The sequence below is a fragment of the Falco rusticolus genome, unplaced genomic scaffold, assembly GCF_015220075.1.
Source record: "Falco rusticolus isolate bFalRus1 unplaced genomic scaffold, bFalRus1.pri scaffold_235_arrow_ctg1, whole genome shotgun sequence".
NCBI lineage: Eukaryota > Metazoa > Chordata > Aves > Falconiformes > Falconidae > Falco > Falco rusticolus.
In genome coordinates this window covers 1-19,206 of record NW_023618224.1, presented here as the reverse complement: position 1 = coordinate 19,206, position 19,206 = coordinate 1, and the positions used below count along the sequence as shown (strand labels likewise).

At 52.1% G+C, this 19,206-nt stretch overlaps 1 protein-coding gene and 1 long non-coding RNA gene across 2 annotated transcripts; both read left to right on the top strand.

The window, feature by feature from the left end:
• Nucleotides 1-8,042: 8,042 nt before the first annotated feature.
• On the top strand, nt 8,043-15,767 carry LOC119142096. The gene is made up of 5 exons (XR_005102151.1): nt 8,043-8,135; nt 9,808-10,036; nt 11,444-11,736; nt 13,827-13,946; nt 14,689-15,767. It is a non-coding gene; the product is annotated as an uncharacterized LOC119142096 (long non-coding RNA).
• Nucleotides 15,768-17,183: 1,416 nt separating this feature from the next.
• On the top strand, nt 17,184-19,044 carry LOC119142095 (casein kinase I homolog 3-like). Its single transcript, XM_037374812.1, has 5 exons — nt 17,184-17,326; nt 17,873-17,936; nt 18,196-18,222; nt 18,594-18,669; nt 18,836-19,044. Exons 1-5 carry the CDS (start codon nt 17,301-17,303, stop codon nt 19,042-19,044), a joined length of 402 nt encoding a protein of 133 aa, XP_037230709.1. The 5' UTR covers nt 17,184-17,300.
• Nucleotides 19,045-19,206: the final 162 nt, after the last annotated feature.

The window sequence follows — 19,206 nt, the reverse complement described above, 5'->3', positions numbered from 1 at the left end:
TTCTCCCCAGCAGCGCACGAGGAAGATCTGGCTTCATTGCTGCCTCAGATCTCTCTGGATGATGCTGCCGCACCCCACCTTGACCGCGCAGTAGAAGATGAAACAGATGCCACGGGGTCTCCCTTGTCCTGCGACTCTTGGCACCAGGTGAGCCAGGGGCACGTGACCAGCACTGAGCACCACGAGCTACTGCCGGCAGGTGCAGTGTCCAGGCCATGTGCAGCAGGGAGATGGCTGGTGCTGTCCGTGTCAGCCCGCTGACATCCCCTCCATCCCCTGCCTGTGCTCTTGCTCTCCCCATGCAAGTGGCCTCCCAGCACAGAGGTGACGCACAGCCCTCCTCTGGCTGCAGGGACCATAAACCTAACCAACCTGACACACGGCATGTATAGTCTACCACTAAAGCATGTCCCTAAGCCCCTGTCTTTCCCCGGTACCCAATAACAGATACTTAGATCTCCTTTGGCTGTTAATGTTTTTATAGGATGCGCCAGGGTTCATGTCTGAGGAGGACAATTGGGAAGATGACGATGATAAAGAGCTGTCCCAAGATAAGAACATCATCTACCACACCATCTGGGTCAACCCCTCATTCCTGGAGTTCTTCCAGGACCCCCACGCTGTTCCCCAGGATGGACCCTGCTGGCTGAGCAGTGTAGGCAGAGGGGCAGCAGGAGACACAGCTAGAGACCTGCAGAGCATGTCCCCTGTCCCAGAGGAACCCACGGATGCTGAGCCAGCAGCTGTTTCCCTGGCAACCGCTCCTGAGGAAGAGGGGCACTGTGTACGTCTAACTCTCATAGGAAAAGAGGTGGCAAAGGCACAGGAATCTCCTCTCCTCAGTGAGCAGCCCACAGCAGCCCAGGCAGAGAGCCAGGCGGCTGCTCCACACAGCCCCGCAGCCTGCGCCGCACCTCTGCAGGACACAGACCAGTGGGACGTGAGTGAGATCCTGCACAAGGCTGTGACTGCGATTCAGGGACCCAACAGGCAGCTGGTAGAACAGCGGGACCCAGCACAAACCATGCATGTGGTGACTGCAGCAACAACACCTGCAGCATCTCAGGACAGTGAGTCTTCCTTGCCTGGAGAGCATCAGAGAGAGCCCAACTCAGCCACTCTAGTGCAAGAGGAATGTGAGGATGGGGAACACATGGCTTCTGCCATGTCTGGAGAGCATCAAGGAGAGGCCAGCACAGCCATTTTCTCCCCGGCAGCGCACGAGGAAGATCTGGCTTCATTGCTGTTTCTGATCTCTCTGGATGATGCTGCCATACCCCACCTTGACCGAGCAGGAGAAGATACAAGAGGTTACATGGATTCTACCTTGTCTGCAGAGTCTTGGCACCAGGTGAGCCTGGAGTGCGTGTCCGGCACGGACCATCACAAGGTCCTGTAGGCACGTATAGTGTCCAGGGTGTGTGCGGCAGGGAGATGGCTGGTGCTGTCCGTGTCAGCCCGCTGACATCCCCTCCATCCCCTGCCTGTGCTCTTGCTCTCCACGTGCATGTGGCTTCCCAGCACAGAGGTGACGCACAGCCCTCCTCTGGCTGCAGGGACCATAAACCTAACCAACCTGACACACGGCACTGCGTAGTCTACCACTAAAGCATGTCCCTAAGCCCCTGTGTTTCCCCCGGTAGCCAATAACGGATGCTTGGATCTCCTTTGGCTGTTAATGTTTTCATAGGAGCAGCCAGGGCACTCAGCCATAGAGGAGGACAAGCGGGAAGACGACGACGGTGGCAAAGAGCTGTGCCAAGGGGAAGGCATCGCCATCCACAGCCTTATGGCCCACCCCTCATTCCTGGAGCTGTTCCAGGACCCCCGTGGTGGTTTCCAGGAGGGGCAGCCAGCCCCTGAGCAGAGCGATAACACGTGGCCCTGCTCCAAGCCCAGGGATGAGCCCGAGGATGAGCCAGGTACATCCCCGAGTGTAGCGCTGGCCCGGCAAGGGAAGGCTTAGCCCAGCCGTCCCGGCAATGTGCACCCAGGCCAAAGCAGAAGGACTGCGTGCATGGGGGCTGGCCGTTCCCTGGCCACCACTCCCTGGGGAAAGCTCTCGGTGGCGGGGAGCAGGCAGGATCTTGCCCGGTACCTGCCCAGCCCCCTGCCTACACTTGTCTTCCTTCCACAGGCATGGCTGCCCTCCCGCATGCCCCAGCTCGACGGCGACGGCCCTCCCTCCTCCGCAGGGCACTCAGGGCTCTGCGCAAGGCTTTCTGCTCTACTTGCATCAGGCCACAGCAAGAGCAGCAGCGCCGTGCTGGCAAAGGGGTCCCCAGAGATGGCAGCTGGCCCTGATCCTGTGCGGTACCCAGAGGGTGTGGCACAGGGAGGCACGCGAGGCATGGGTGCATGGACGGCGCCAAACACGTTCAGCTGCCATGAGGACATTGTGCTGCCAGACTCTGCTCCACCTGGACACATTCTGAGAGCAATAAAAGCTGAGCACGTTCCCCCAGTGGTTGCCTGTGCCTGGTCCATCCTGGGAGAAAGACATGTGCGGGCAAGGCCCATGCCGGCAGGCAGAGCTGGAGAGCCCCTGTGCTCCTTCTTCTCCATGCCAAGCAGAGCCCACGCCTTGGGCCTCTGCCCGTGCCTCTGGCGCTCCAGCTGCTGACCAGCTGGGGCCTCTGCTGCCCTTGCTCCCAGGGCCGGTTATTTGAGTCAGCCTCTGTCCTCAGGGTGTCCTGGCACTTGCTCGGGAGAGCCCTGGGCTGGTGCTGGCAGCAAGCTGGCACTCTGGCCGGAACTTGCCTCTAGCTGACTTCCAGGTGCCTCTCTGCCATTCAAACCGAGGACTTTGACCATTTCCTTTGCATCGTAAACTTGGTCTGGTTTAACTAATGCTTGCACCGCACCACCCTGCAGCACCTTGGTCTCACGAGGAACCTGCCCATGGCAGGGGGGCGTAGGAGCACCTACATGAGCCACTTGTTTTTAAAGCCCTCCGTTTTTAAGACCTGGTCCTGAGAGTAGCTGTTTTGGTGAGAAAAGCCAGACCTTCGGTGGTTTAGCTGTTGGCCAGATGTTTGGGGGCTCCGTCTGAGTTGGTTCTTGACATTTTGCCATATTAGCAGGGCAGCAGGACCATGCTACGAACGAAATGAGGTGCACAACAAACCTCTCAGAATAAACTGAAATAGGTTTTTACAGACAATTGAAACAAAAGTAGGGAAGACTGGATAAAGATGGGGAGGAAGACTGATGAGGATACTTGAACATTGCTGCCTGAGGAAGCAAACCTCATAGTAAACTGTTACGTGTATGTGCATTTATGTCTCTGTCTCAGGCGTCTTTCCACTTGTGCATTTCCCTGACCTTTGGTTGTTCTTAGAAGAGAATCAGTTCTGGAGGAGAGTGCTTCAAACTTCTTTCTGTAACACTGGGACCCAGGAAGCGCCTCGGTGGCACCCCTAGCTGTGACGAGAAAAGGATTTTCCTTCCGTGGAGCCTTTCCTTCACTGTGGCTGTTTGGAACAGGAGGAGGCATGGGAGACCTTCCAGGGTGCCTGCTAGCTGAAATGATTCTAGCGTTCTGTGGGCAATATAGCCACACCTTTCTCTGTCCTCCTTTGTGGAGAACATCTGGCATGAACCTTGGGTGGTAATGGGTGTCATTTTGATTCTCTTTTGAAACGTAATTTTTCACAGTTTAAACTCCAAAACGCTCTAGTGATTACACGCATGCATGCAGTTGGGCATCCTTTTCCTTCCCGGAGAGAAGCCTAGAAAAACCTCAAGCATGTGGTGTAGCTGAGAGTTGCAACGGGTAAGAAACTAGGCAAGGAAGCTCTTTCTGACATCAAGGACCAAGCGGGTTGACAGTTTCCCCCCTTCTGGCTTGGCACTGGAGTTTCAAACCGTGGCACCGCATGCCTTGCGGCACCATTTTCTGTGTTGGCTGCCTGAGGCAATGGAACAGCCGAATTCAGAGGGATCCTGTGCGCAGGGCTATGAGGCCTCCTGCCGGGCCTCGCCCCCCTCTCACAGTGCAGCCAGGAGCTGCTCTCAGGTGAGCGTCCCCTGTGCCTGACGGTCGGCATGAGGAACAGAGTTGGCTGCTTTGGGAAGAGCCCTGTCAGAGCGGCCATGGCCCAGAGGAGGTGACTTTTCGACGGAGGGGACCTGCAGGCTGTGCTGGGCCGTGGCGGGAGGCCCACCCGATGCCACACAAGCTGGGGCTCCCAGCAGCTGAGCCCTGGTGGCACTGGCTGTCCTGTCCTCCTCTCCCTCTGAGGGTGACCTCCAACAGCAGCAGCTGCAGAGATGCTTGGCAGAACCTGAGCGCCTTTCCCACCGCGATGGTAAAGAGCCAGCCCTGCTGGGGCCGGGGGGGCTGTTGGGGACAGACCGTGGGGCCGGGGGAGAGATTTCAGGGACGGACCGGGGGGTGGGGGGAAGGAGTCTCTAGCAGGCCTGGGGGGGCGGGGGGGGGGGGGGGGGATGGATTTAGTGACGGACCGAGGGGTCGGGGGAGGCCTGTAGGTAGTGAGAGGGGGGTTCCAGGGAGGGTTTTAGGGGCTGCCGGGGGGCAGGGGAACGATTTTAGGGACAGAGTGGAGGGGGGGGCTGTGGGAAGGAGTGTAGGGCATGACCGGCAGGGGCTGGGGAGAAAGAGTGATGGGAGAAAGTGTGGGGTCGGGGGAAAGGAGTCTAGGAATGGCCGTGAGGGTCTGGGGGGAAGGGCTTTAGGGACAGGACGGGAGTGAGGGGAAGGATGTTAGGGCCAGGCTGGGGGCAAGTGGAATCACTGCAGGGCCCGACGGAGGGGGGTGGTTGGGGTGTTGAGGAAGGTTCTCAGGGTGGGATGGGGGTACAGGGGGAAGGTTGTGGGGGCAAAGGAGGGGGGTGGGGGAAGGATTGTAGAGATGGACTGCTGGGGTTGGGGGCACAGGGGAAATAGTTGGGGGACAGTCCGAGAGGCACGGGGGAGGATTTTAGAAATGAGCTGGGGTGCGGGGTGGGGGGTGGCTTGAGGGAAGAAATTGGGAATGGGATGGGGGCAATGGGGAGGCCCTTAGGCATGACTGGGGTGCTCGATGGAAGGATTTTAGGGACAGCCATGGTATGCAGGGGAAGGTTTTGATGGCACTGTATAGATAGCACTGTATATACCTTTCTGTCCAAGGAATCTGTTCAGGGAAGGTTGCTGGCTCAGCAACGGGACCAGATGTCTAAACTCCCCAGTTTCCAAGCTCTAATATCGTGTTTGGCTCTATGTGAGAGAAATCTAGGCACAAAGTTTAGCTAAGCTACCTCTCTAAAGTTGCTGGAAGTGATGAACAAAGGGATGACTGATCTGGGGAGTCAGCCTTGGGAAGGGCACGGAACAAAGAGCGGATGGGGAAAAGAACTTCATTCTCTGGAGTGATGCACAAAAAAGCCTCTGAGCGGGGAAGTTCTGGCCACAAGAGGAGACAAGTCGGTAGAGTGTGCGTGTGTGATGCCCTATGAGCGTGCAAGTACTCTGCTGTATGTAATGTGTACCCTCGAGTAACTTGGTGAGCGTGCTCAGAGGTGACACTCCCCCGTGCTCCCAGCGCTGTCATAAAGAATGCCTGCCTTCTGAAACGTCACATCAGGTCTGAGAGGGTTTTTCACCGTGACCGCCTTTACGGGATCATTTTCTGGTGACCCAGGTGAGACTCTGCTATTGAGCGTCGGTGGAGCTGTGAATCGCAGCAATTCCAGCTTCTTGGTCAACCAGGAGCGAAAGCGTGCCCAGATCTAGTCTGAGAAAGCATTTGGCACGTGATAGAGTTTCGCTCTTCCCTGTGGTCAGCCTTTGTGCCGTTTTCCTGGGCAGGGGTCCTGGTCACAGGACTCAGGACCTTTGCTACGGTCCAAGAGCGATTCCAAGGTGAGGAAGAGGTGTACGCGGTTTGAAGACCTGTCTTCCAGCTGGATGTTGGTGAGTTATCTCTGCGGAAGCTCGCGTTCCTCACAGAGGTTATTCCTGGTGAGAAGGCAACTTCACATGGCTACCAGGGCACAGCGAGAACCACAAACAGAAATCCTTCCTGGCACCTTCTCTGGTGGAGCTGTGCATGGGTGGTGCCGTGGAGCATTTTGGCTGCGGCCGAGTGCAAATGTCAGCTTCTCCCCATTTCACCCCAGAAAGTAGGTAGCACAACTGTTGTGGTGTGCTTCACATGGCTACCAGGGCAAAGTGAGAACCACAAACAGAAGTGTCCTGGGGCCTGGTTGTGGGCCACAAGTTCCTCTGGGGGGGCCCGTGGTGCTCGTTGGTGCCGGAGGGGGGGGCACAGGGGCCTCTGGGGAGGCTTGGAGGGGCCATAGAGTCTTCCCTGCCCCTAGGAAGGCATAGGGGCCTCGGGGGGCGGCACAGGTGCCTGGGGGGGCTTGGGAGGGATAGGGGGCTCTGGGGGGGGGGGCACAGGAGCCTCTGGGGGTTTTGGGGAGCCCATGGGGGTCTGGGGAGGCATAGGGGCCTTAGTGAGGGGGCCTGGGGGCTTCTGGGGCCTCTGGGGGGGCCATAAGGCTATTTGAGGGCCTGGGGGGGCATAAGGGCCTCTGGAGGGACTTGGCGGGCAGGTGGGGGGTACAGGGGCCTCTTGGGGGGGCAGTAGTGTTGCTGGGAAGGGACTTAGGTCCTTTAGGTGAGCTGGGGGGTGCAGTGACTATGCAGGGGCCTTGGCAGCGGCTGGGGGGCTGGTTGGAGGGCACAAGGTCCTCTGGGGGGCTTGGGGGGCATCTGGCGTGGATGGGAGGCACAGGGGCCTCGTGGGGGAGCCCATGGGGGGGCCATGGGGCTGGGGGGGCCATAGGGCAGCTGTGCCCCCAGCCCGTTCCTCTATACTCCCAGTTCCTGCTGGTGGGTCCACAGAGGGCCCAGGTCGAGCCCCCTCCCCAGGTAAGGGGGGGCCCAGGACGGCGGACACGGTAAGGGGGCCGGGGGCGGCACTGACACACACCCCCTGTTATAAATTGAGACCATAACGGATCATAATCCAATTAAAATTTTATTAATTATAGCAAGTAGAATATGAGCAAAAACAGCGCTGGACGACAGGGGAGTCTACGCTCCGCCAACTGCCGTCCTGAGCAGTTCAAACAGTCCCTTTTTATACATCTTTACTCCCGTGTTCATGAGGTAGTGGAGGTACTCTGCGCATGCTTCAGTTGTTGTTAGGGGGTCGTTTTCTGCCTTCTGGTGGTCGTTGAGGCCGAAGTAAGAAGTCTTCCTCCTTTGTCCCATAGTTGACCCCTCACTCATATGTCCTTATATGGGGTAGTTTGTCCTGTTTCTGTCGGTTCCTGGACATCTGGTGGTTATCTTATCTTGCACAAGCGGTATCTTGTGGCTGTTTATATCTTTTGCTGTCTGACCTTTACATTGGGCCTAACATAAATCTTTATAAACAATACCCTAGTGCATAGTTTCTCACACTGTCTGACCTTTACATTGGGCTTAACATAAATCTTAATAAACAATACCCTAGTCCATAGTTTCTCACACACCCCAAGCCCCCCCCCCGGCACCGCTGTCCCGGGCGGGGGGGGTGGGGGGGGGGCGTGCGAGCGATCCCCCCCCCGGTGCCTCCCCAGCAGCAAACAGCCCGGGGGGGCTGCCCCACCCCCCTGGAGCAGGCAAGTGGTGAGGGGGCGGGGGGGACAGGATGGGGGCTATAGGGGTTAGGAGGGGCTGCAGGGGCTATGAGGGAGCAAACCGGGGCTGTAAAGGCTGAGGGGGCAGGGGGGCGGGGGTGCAGGGGGGCGCGGGGGGGGCAGGTGGTCGGAGGAGGCAGGGGGGCGGGGGACACGGGGGGGGGGCGCACGGAGTGAGCGGGGGGGGGCTCTCCGGGCAGGCACAGTTTTGGGGAGGGATGGGGGTGCGGGTGTGGGCAGAGGGGGGCCGGGAGGGGCAGGGGGCTGGAGGGGCAAGACAGGGGCTATAAGGGTTTTGGGGGGGGGGAGGGCGGCAGGGGGCCACAGGGGCAACCCCCCCCGGGGCCGTGGGCATGCCCGTGGCCGGCGGCGGGCCCGGCCCGGCCCCGGAAGGCGGGTTTAATTTCCGGCCACGCGGCGCCCCGGCGCGGCTGCGGCGGTGCGGGGCTTCCCCGGGAGCCTGGAAGGCTTTCGGGCCGGGCCGTGCGGCGGCGCGCTGGGTGAGCGGGCGGGCCCGGGCCTCCCCGTCGGGCAGCGGCCGGCCGGGGGGGACGTGGCGGGCCGGCGCTCGGCCGCGGCAGGGAGCGCCTGGTGCCGGCGGCGGGCGGGCTGAGGCGGGAGGACGGCCCGGGCGCGGCGGGGCTGCCGGCGGTTCTCGTCTCCCCGGCAGTGGCGGTGCTCAGCGGGCTGCTCACGGTGCTGCCTTTTTTTCACTCGGAGCTGCGCCGCTGCCTCAGCGAGGAGGCGAGGAGCGGCGGCGGGGCCCGGGAGGGGGGTCGGCCCGCGGCGCCCTGCCGCCCCCCCGCCGCCTCCGGGTGCCCGGGCAGCCGCCGCAGCCGCCGCAGCTCTGCGCGGGGCTTTGTCTTTCCCCCAGCCGCCGGCCGGGGCCGTGGCAGCGGGCTGGGGCCGCAGGGGCTGCCCTGGGGCCTGCGGTAACGCTGGCGCAGGGGGGCGGCTCAGGAGCCTCTTCAGCCCCTGCGAGCGGGCACGACGAAAAAGAAAGCCGGCGGCGGAAATTCCGCCCCGCCCCCGCGGCTGCTGTCTTTCTGTACAAAGTATTACAAAGGGCAAGCGGGGCTGCTGTCTTTCTGTACAAAGTATTACAAAGGGCAAGCGCGAGGAATTGCTGGTGCCTCGTGGTTACGCAGCCGGGCCTGCTGGGCGCTTGAACCAGCGCGTCCAGTCAGGTAGCGTTATTTTTCTAGTTTGTAAATGAACCTGAGGTTTCAACCCCCTTACATTTCTGGACGGCAGTGTACTTGGTCAGAGAGCTCAGTCGCACTGCCAGAGCTGGCACAGAGTTCCCTTGGGACTCCAGACTTGACTGTCTTGTTGACAGGCTCGAGAGCCTGCTTTGGAAGTCACTTGGCAAGGCACAGCTTCGCCGTGGTTTTGGTACTTGAATTCTGACTGTAGTGCCACTGCCACATGTTAGCCTTTCTCCAGAAGTTACAAAAGCCTTCACGTTTTCACTTTTTAAAAAAACTGAACAGGCAGTATAAATAAAGGAAGCAAGCTGAACTGTAAAATAAAAATCAGTGAAGCTATCAAGGAACTATGTGTACCCTCTAGAACAGGGGTCCTGAAACTTTTTTAAACAGGGCGCTGGCGTGCAGATGAAGTGGCAGGCAGATTCTGCGGCTGCTTGGTTCCCCCCCCAACCCCTGGCGGGGGCGGGGGGGGATGTTTCTGCAAATACCGGGGGCCGGACTGAGGACCCTGGGGGGCTGTATCTGGCCTGCGGGCCGTAGTTTGAGGACTCCTGCTCTAGAAATTCCGCTAGCTAACATACCAATGGGTGAGATTTGTGCATTTTTCTTGGTGGAAAAGTATTTCTGCCCTGTGAGCCCTGAGGATGGCTCTGATAGCAGGGAGAGGCAGTTTCTATCACTGTGCAGAAGGGTGAAGCTTCTGCTTTCCTGGCTGGGTTTGGTAGTGCTGTCAATGGTGATTGTGTGGTTCTACCAAGATCAGTCATTTGAAATGTTGCCACTTGTTATGTATAATTGGTGGCTCTGGTCTGGTGGGAAGCTAGATCTGCCCTTCATGCTGTGTGACAGGCCATCAAGACCATGTGTCAGACTGGTTATGCCTTTACTGGTGGCTATAGACAAATAGAAGATCAGAGGGCAAGTGCTGCTCCTCACATTCACTCTTTCCACCTTTTTGCAGGCTCCATGAGAGAGCACCTAGATGTGTTTGAAGCGTCTGGGAATGAAGGAGACATGGCTTTGCCACCTCCGTCAGGATCTCGGAAGGGGAAAATAGCAAGAGAAGCTACCAAAGCCCCAGCAGAATTGGGACAGGGGAGATGGGAGCCCTCAGTAGGGTTGGACATCTGGGAATTGTGTGCCAGACAAGTACAGAATAAATGCTACATGTGAAGCAAAGACACCGTAAGGTGAGGAGTGTGTGAAGGGCGTGTTTGTATGAGAAAGAGCAGTCTGAAGGCACAAAAGGAAAATTGGTGGAACACAGGGATAAAATAAATGAAAACATAAAGCAAAAGCAAGAAAACAAAAGTAGTAGGTAATGTTTATTTGGAGAGGAGCGTGTGTGTGTGTAAATCCCAAGCCTTAGGAAGAGCCTGAAACGTCTCTAAAAAAACACCCCCAAAAAGGGCAGGCCGGGGGGAGAAAAAAAAGAGACTGATCTAGGAGAAACATGTACGAACAGGGAAAGAACCTGGAAAGGGCATGAGGTTTAACGAAACTTTGAGTTGCCACTAGCAGCAGGGATGTCCACTGTTAGCCTGTACAAATGTGTGATCTAGTAGTGACACGGCCTCTCCTCTTTCTCCTCTCGGTCCCTGTGCTCCCCTAATACATCTGCCTAGTCTGGGCTCTGGTCCTGCCCCATCGCCAGGGTGTTTGTGCTGTGGCCAGGCTGAAGGGTCCTTGGGTTCTATTGTGCTTGTGGCGGTTCGCTGCAGTACAAATAATGGATATAAGCTAATTATTAATGTAAGCTATGTTGTCGTAGGGAGGCTGAGTGGAAGAGGAAATTCACTTATAAAGGTTTTCAAAGGAAGGATTTACCAAAGAGCTTTCTCTGTTGATGTGTTCTGTACCTTGGAAATGGAGACTGACTGTTAAAGAAAACCTCGAGTAAAACAAGAATAAAAGAAAAACAACTGAGAGGTTACTGTGCCATGTGCACACTACTGCCAAACAAAGAACTTCAGACTTGATGACAGAGCTGTATATAAGCTTGCATGATGAAATCTGAAGCTGGATAAACACAGCTTGGTTTTCATTTATAGTTTAGTGCCCGTAATCTGTCCAGCATCATAAAGATCTTAAAGGTGAGCCAAGTTTTACGAGACCTTGGGTGAGTTATAGTTTCTGATGGAAACCATGCAAAAAAAGATGCCAAAGCAGACAAAAGTTAGGGTTCTGACTGTGTTATGCTTCAAGTTTCAGAATTAAAGTCTAAGCTCAAAGTAAAATAAAACTGGGGCACTTCTGGCCAACAGAAGAAAAAGTTAACTGGAGCTGCTGCCTGCTTGCTGCTTTGTTTTGGGTTTTTTTTTCTTTTTTTGTTTGTTGTTGTTGTTGTTGTTGTGACAATCTGTAGTCTGCCTTTGTGGGTTTTTTTGTACTTCCCACGTTGTCAGAAATGAAAATGGAATACAGATTCTGTTCTGCCTTTTATTTTCTTGTTGACAAACATCTGGAGACTCAGCTTCTATAATAACTAAGCCTTAGCAAGTAGGTCTTGCTCTGCAGTGTCTCTTGGGAGTGGTTATGTTACTGCTGGCTCTGCTCTAGAGGAGGAAGACGGCTCAGCTTGTGTTTTCCCGTTGCAGGTGTTGTCCTGGAGAAGGCCATGCATAAGTGCATTCTGAAGCCGTTGAAGAGCCATATTGAAGCGATGTTGAAAGAGTTTCATACTGCAGATGGTTCTTGGAAACAACCGAAGGAAAACCTTCAGGTGGTGCGGCAGAGGAATCCTCAGGAACTGGGCGTGTTTGTTCCAACACCAGACTACGTGGATGTTGAAAGTTTGTGACCCCGCAGAAAATGTATTCGCCTGAAAAGAAAGTCATACTGCTGCTGAGAGTTTGCAAATTGATTTATACTGTTATGGAGAATAACTCAGGTGTGGTGCTTCTTGTGGTTCAAGGTCATTGTTTTTCTAAACCTGGGGTTGTGTTTTGGTGGAGGAAATGAGACCACCTGATTCTGCAGCTTTGTCTCCTTCGCCTGGAGCTCTTGTAGCATCTCCTTGCCCTTTTGAGAGGGATTCTTCCTCTCTGCTTCCTTCCTGATCTCTCTGCATCTGGCAGCCCATCTTACACATTCAGTGTGAAGCAGAGTTGTGAAGCAGATTAAACACCCCCCCCCCCCAGCCACCAGCTTTGCTTGAGTGTAGGCATTTGAATTTGGCTGTCAGAAAGGCTGTCCTGTAAGCCTAGAATTTGACACTGGTTCTAAATTAGTATTTTCCTGGAAATCGTAATAAAGGATACACCCAGTATCTAGCTGCAGTAATTCAGCAGTGTGTGTGCAATATGACAATTACAAGGGCTCTGTGTCAGTGGCTGGGGGAAAGCAGCCCCTGATCCAGTGTTTTGGGTTTGCTGTGCCTCTGAATGTTCTTGTTGGACAATTTCTTTGTGTTTTTGCAAGAGAAATAACATCTATTTCTACACTGTAGCAGGAGTCCCAAAGTGACCTTGAAACCTAGATGGTGAAATGGAACCACAGACCAGTTAAGACCCGCTTGATTAGTCAGCGGCACAGTTAAAACGCTGTGCTGGACAGTATGAATTCATAGGTGCAGCTCTGTTGCCTGATGTCTTATCATACACTGCTGTGGTAGGTCACGAGCTAAGGTGAAGCAATGCTGGTGGTAGTGGAAGATTTTTTTTCTCTAAGAAAGTATAAGCTGCTGCAGGTGGTTGGCAGTTTTCTTTCGAGCGCTGAATCTGCAGCTGGGCTCTGTGCCGATCAGGATGCTTGCTTTCTTTTGAGATTTGAGGTGAATGGTGAAAGCTTGAGGCTGTAAAAGACCCCCAAGCACTTTGGCAAGATTTGGGCAGGAGCTTAGACCTGGTTTATTTCTGTGCAAAATCCTGCATTTTAAAATGGATATAGGAATCTTTGCCCAAAGTGATGTAAACTTTGTTTTTTTCTCCATACTGTATTATCACATTGAGTAAGGTATTCCCAACATGCAAAAGAAAAGTACTGAGAGGCTTCTGGTGAACCATTGTACTGAGGGGCTTGGGCTAAGATGCAGCAAATTGGGTTGTCTTGCTTTGTCGTGTAAAGTTTTAAAACGTGGCGTCGAGCCAGCACCTGTTTCCAGTACCTGCTTTGTCCTGTAATGCCACTGCCACATGTTAGCCTTTCTCCAGAAGTTATAAAAGCAGAATGAGCGTTAAGAATCTGATTACCCTTTAACTAAATTAAAAAAGAAATTGCGGGATGAAGTGACTGGAAGTCCTTCAGGTATGTTACTGCCGTGCATGTTATCCGCCTGTCTAGCGATCTTTCCTGCCTCTTGTTCAGTTGTGGTAATTCCTTTGGGTAATGCGTTGGGCTCTAAATGTAGTGCATCTTGACTTCCTCCTGACCCCCCGAGATGTTATCGGTCTTTGCCTTCCTCACATTTCACAGGGCGTGGGAAGGCCAGAGAGGCTGGAATCCTTGGCTGTTGTGTGTGGAGAAGCTGTCAGCCTTCTAAGAGAACATGTAGCCAGCAAGCGCATCGTGGTGCTTCGGTACCGAGCCGATATGACAGACCTCAATGTTTTTTGTGAAAAGGGATCACAAGGAAATGTGCTGATGTTGAAGGGGGAGAGGGGGCAGGGGAAGAGGTAGGAGGCAACTTTCAACCAATTTTAGGCTTAACTCCTGTGTTCCTGAACATGGTTCTGGGCTTTGAGGGGTTTGCTTTTGGCTTTTTGCCTTAAGCGCGTCTACCTTTCAGGGTAACGCTTTCTTGGAAGTTGGAAACGGTCCTTCTGGGACACCAAACCAAACCCCGTACCTGGGAGGGCCATTTAGCGTGCGGCACCTTGCGTTTTACTCCGTCGGTCACTTGGCCCTAGCCGTACACGCTCTCCCAGTTTGGCACGTTCTTACCCTGCTGGCTGAAAGATTCTGTCTTTTCATTTCCTCGGCTTGTCACAGGCCATAACACTTGTGTGTTCATAGACCGCTTTCCTTGCTCGCTGCTTTCAGATTTGAGCGTCGATGCCACGGATGTAACAGGAAAACAGCAGCAGGACGTAGAGCACAAGCCGTTTAAACAATGCTTGGATAAAGCTGCCAATCGTGTGACTCCAGAAGCCGACAGACACGGTAAGATGCTATTCTGCCATTCTTGGACGGATGCTCTCACAGCCTTTCCATCACTGTATGCCTGCTACGATATTCATGGGAACAAGGGACGGCTGAATTCACAGCGTTTTAAACACCACAAACTCTTGAAGAGTTTATAGGACACAAATGTATTACACTGGCAGATCAGACAAGCTCCTCTGTGTGTGTGTGCATATATATTATACTCGGTACTTTTGCGAGGCAAGTCTTTGCCCGGTCCCTCTGAAATTGGGACAAGGACTCATCGATGCATTTCAGGAGCAAAGCTGCTGAGTGAACGGGCTTTTCCTACTAGAAATCAAGCAGCTGGTCTGGCAAAACTTGACTTTGGTTGCATCTTTAAATCCTAGGAGGCCGACAGTGGGACGAGCTGGTTAGAGGAAAGAGCCTCTCTCCAGGGAAGGCTCCGCTGACTTGACCTTTAAGCCTAAACTTGCGTCTTCCTGCGTTTGCTTTGTGTGTGTTAATGGATACCTGATTCATAGATTTCAGTTGATGGATCAGTTACAAGTTGGAGTAAGTGGTCCTTGGCTACATAAACCTCTCCTCTGCATTTTTTTACATGTTACGACTTACTGTTGTACTTCAGTACAAACTGGGAACGATTCTGGTAGTGTTGCAGTCAAACAGTAATGCTGTCCTGACTTTGCAGTCTGCGTGTCTTCAGAACCTTTGGTCACTGTAGAGTATGAGCAAATGCCTCTTGCTTGCTTGCTTGCAGCTGGTACGTGGGATAACACTGCCAGTCCTGATGTGAGAGGAGAGTTCTGGGAACAGTGCGTGCGTTGGGATGTGAAGTCAGTACCATCAGATCTGGATTTTCCAACACCTGTACAAGATGCGTGAGAGGTCCCAGACCACTGAATTTGCCAGAGGGGCTAGCAGGTCCATTGAGCCTTGCGTCTTAATTCTGATTTCCTGAGCTGTGGCTTGGTTGGAGTGGCAAGATGGTGAGTGGGAAACACTTCAGATCTCTTTCATCAAGGTGAGCTAAGTGTTGTCTTCTAGCTCCTACGGTACTGGCTTGAGTAGTGTTCCCAGTTGTCAGTACTGCATGTTGTACCTGCGTGAGCACCTGATCTTCTGTGTCTGCCCACCAGTGCTGAAATACCTCTTCCTAGGCATCCGCCTTAACGCAGCCTCTCCCTCCACTCTCACCCACATATACATTTTTGGTCAGGCATCCCAGGGTGGAGGAACTGTCTTCTGTTAACTAGACTCGTAACTCCTTTGCTGAAGTGCCCTTGTGTGTTCCATCCTTTGATGCCCCACTACTCTACCGAGGAAAGTGCAGGCTTCTTTCAGACCTCGTTCCCTGCTTCTCCCAAGGTGTGTGCCACGTTGTCACGTGAAGGGGGGGGGGGGGGGAGCAGCAGTATGCAATCCTCTCAACCCAAGGTGTTTGATCTGTCTGTTAGTGCCCCAGGAAAGCTGAGACCCTTGTTCCCGACCAGTCTGTCAGACCCTTCACTGAAAAGTCCCACTGGATCGAAGGGCAAATCGACTGACTTGTTCAGGGTGGCACACTAGCAGCATTAGGGGGACCCCTCAGCGGGTCTTCCCACTTTGTTTGAATGTGTTACCCGCTGCCGGCAACTGCCAGCGCCCACAAAGGACTCGCACCAACAGTTCACGGAATAACACTCCTTATTAATAGGAAATCGTGACAATTTAAGGTTTGTGATTGCCAGTGATAGGGCCTGTCTGCAAAACCAAGCTTTGAATTACATACAACTACATACAACTGAATTCTAATCGCTAATAACAGCTAGCATGAGTTAGTTATTTAGCATGCACAAAACAGAGCTCTTACCCGATAGGTGTCCCTACGGGGGAGAAGACAGGTTCAGCCCATCGACGGATCCCAGAAGTTCCGATGGAGTCTTCCCTAATTTCTCCCTTCATCTGTCCACTTCTTATACTTCATAGTACATTGCATATTCATTTTCATACACAGGATTAGTTACAAGTTTCTGGCTTCTAATACAAATTAGTACGTATCCCCAGATAGCACTGCTGAAGTTCTCTGCTAACTACGCATGCTCCTCAGGCGGGGTTTTGCCCTCCTTTGGTGGGGCTGTTTGAGTTGGAGGTTGTGATCTCCCGCTAAGAATAAGGCAATTATCTTTGTCTTATTTTCAACTAATTTTCTGTTGATGTCAGTGGATTGCAACACTTTATCATCCCGTTTCCTCTCGTAGCCAGAACTTTCCTCACTTGAAGGTTTCTTTCTGCATAACTTAGGTAATGGCATTGTTTTCACTGCCTGTTCTTTGTTTCTCATCCTCCCCAAGGCTGACTACCTTGGTGAGAAGTCCCTGCATAACAACTGTAGAGAGTGAGTCCGCTTGACCTAGCTTTGTGAACACTGAATCAGAGTTGGGTAACCGAGGAGTTTAGACAATCCCCCCGCCCCCCCCTTTGGACTCGTTTCAGTTCAGGACCGGTCCATTTTCATCACATCTAGGCAGAGCTTGAGTGACTTTGGTCATGCATATTGTTGTTACTAACTGGTGGTGTGTGCCCAGCGAGGTGTAGTAGTACCTTGGAGGCAGGCAGCTTTGAGGTGGAGGTGTGCGTTAGTATTACAATGGGATTATTTCAGCTGAGGAAAGTAATTTCACCATAACGGTTGGCTCAGCCACAGACATCTCCTGGATTCTTCGTGTGCCAGCTGGTGTGCAGCTTATCGGCTGTGTGGTGCCACCTGGTTCCCTTTCCTGCAGGGAGCACGACGGCCTGGCCGTGGTGTCTCCACTCCGCACCGTCCTCCGTCACCACTATCCGCGTGCGCTGAGCTGCCAGGAGGTGTTGCTTAGGGCACTGTGGTGATACGGATTCTGTGCATGCCAACCATCCTGAAGGCCATAGCTGTATTTTACCCTAAAAAAGCTTTCCGTAATACTACGCTTCTGTTAGGACGCAATTTTGTCGAATTCCCGCCCCTCAAGGTGATTTTCCCACACACCTGCAGGCAGCAGGACTAATGTCATCTCCTTTTGCCTGCTTGGGCTCGGGCTAAAATCCCTTCCCTGACTATTCTTCAGCTTTTACAGCCTTTGAGCCTTCCCTTGGGCCTGGTTGATAGCCCTTTGCCATTTCACCCTGTTCACAGCCAGCGTGAGTCTAGGTACCGACTATCTCAAAGAACTTCAGTTACACGATAAACCTGCTTTTTTGTAAATTAAGTCTAGCATTTTAATTTCAAAGGGAACTATGGGAACTCCTGTCCGCATGGTGACCTAGCATAAGCAATGATGGAAAGGTGCATCAGATGTGACCTCCGTGTCAGCTCAGTGTGCCTCAGACAGACTGCATTTGGCACTCCGTGGCATGCTGCGCAGCTCCAGAAATTCATGCTAGGGAAAAAATGGGCAAAAATAATAGTCATGTAGAAACATGAGTTAGGAAGAAATGCTATAAACTAGGTATTTCTGTTGACTGAGGCAGTTGATCTTGCTTGTGGATCTTTGGGGTGTGAACTTGATGCTGAACAACTCGTTTTTCATTTGACATGCCAGAATTATTTTAAAAGAGATAGAAGAGAAGCTTATGAAATAGAATAGGTTATTGAGTCTTCCTAAAATGCTCACAAGGATTATGTATAAAGCCAAAGTGAAGGATGATGGAATAAAATTCTGTGCTTTACAAGTAAATGCAGTACACTTAACTAGGACCCTGCACGGAGATCAGGTTTATTTCTGTTTTTAAAATCCAAAAGAAGTTTAGGAAGTCTTAGAGGTTAGTATTGTGGGAAATAAATGGCTCTTCCACAAAAAATTCCACGTCAGCAAGGCTCTTTGAACAATTCTTTTTGAAATCGGTTCTAACTACAGCCAGTTAGCAGTTTAATGTTGAAATGTATATTTGCTCTCCTATAAAGCAGTATTTCGTTTGCATTTCAGTGCTGTGAGTCTTGACAAATTTGGGAAGAGCCCGAGGGAAATTTTTCATCCTGAGATACAGAAGGTAGGAGGCGACTTCTTTTTTTTTGTTTGGTTGTGGCTTTTTATTCTTTTCTGGAAAAATAAGTCGTTAGGTGTAAATGCTAGTGGTTTGTTCCTTTCGGTAGCAGGATAGTAATGAGGAGTAGGGTTACAGTTACAAAATAAGCTGTCTTTATGGGTTGAACTGGCTACTTTGAAATTAAACAAATATACGAGTATGTTCCAGGGGGTTTTGTGCTGTCTTCAGTACCAGTGTGCTAAAGATATTGATTTGTTTACAGGATTTATTTGCTCTTGAAGAGCAAGAGGTAAATGTAAACTTTTCACTCCTAGCACTTACTTAGTGACTTATAACAACTTCAGTATCGATTGCTTATTGCAGTAAAAAAATGTGGTATTTCTGTGCAAATATGAGATGGAAAATCATTTAAAGCACCGGCATAATATATCCTATTAATAGATGAGCAACTTAGTGCTATCGTAAAATTCATAATCTGTGATCAAAAGTAAATTATTAGGTATCTGCTACTTGAGCATGCAATAGAGCTGGTATGAAGTGTATATTCCCGTGTGTAGGGCGTATACAAAAGATGTATAAAAAAGTCCTTAGAGGAAACATTGTTTTAGGTCTTTTGTTTGATTGTCTGTTTATCCTGTACTATTTGGTTTTATTTCTCAGGGACCTGTGAATTTTAAATTTGGAGTCCTTTATGCTAAGGGTGGGCAGCTTACAGATGATGAAATGTTCAGCGATGGTGAGTTTTTCACCTTTTTCTTGGCTGACGGTTGCATCAAATATTGAGCTTCACTGTGAGTACAAACAGTCACAGTCGTGACCCTCTTAGAATTCATCTTAGGAGCCTTGAAGATTTGTATATAAATCAAATTGTTATACTGGATAAACTGTTTCTTTTTCTCTAGTGTGCGTTCCCACAATTAAGTGGTGTGGAGCTGAAGGGGACTACAATGGAATGGTGATGGAGCCGTTTGGACCGAGTCTTGAAGATCTCTTCAGTTTTTGTTCAAGGAAATTTAGTCTCGAGACAGTCCTATTACTCGCTGACCAAATGGTAGGAACCTGCTTTGCTGATCTTGACGGTGCAGTTGTGTTGGATATTCAGATTCCTTGAGAGATCAGAACCAAATACGTTGTTTCTGTAATTTAGAGGTGAATAGGCCTGTTTATCATGAAAGAAAAGACTCAACATTGGTTTGTTTCTCAAATACAAGTGCCCCATCTAAAGTGATTACAAAGTTTTAATTGATTCTAAAAAGCAGACTTGCGCTGTTTG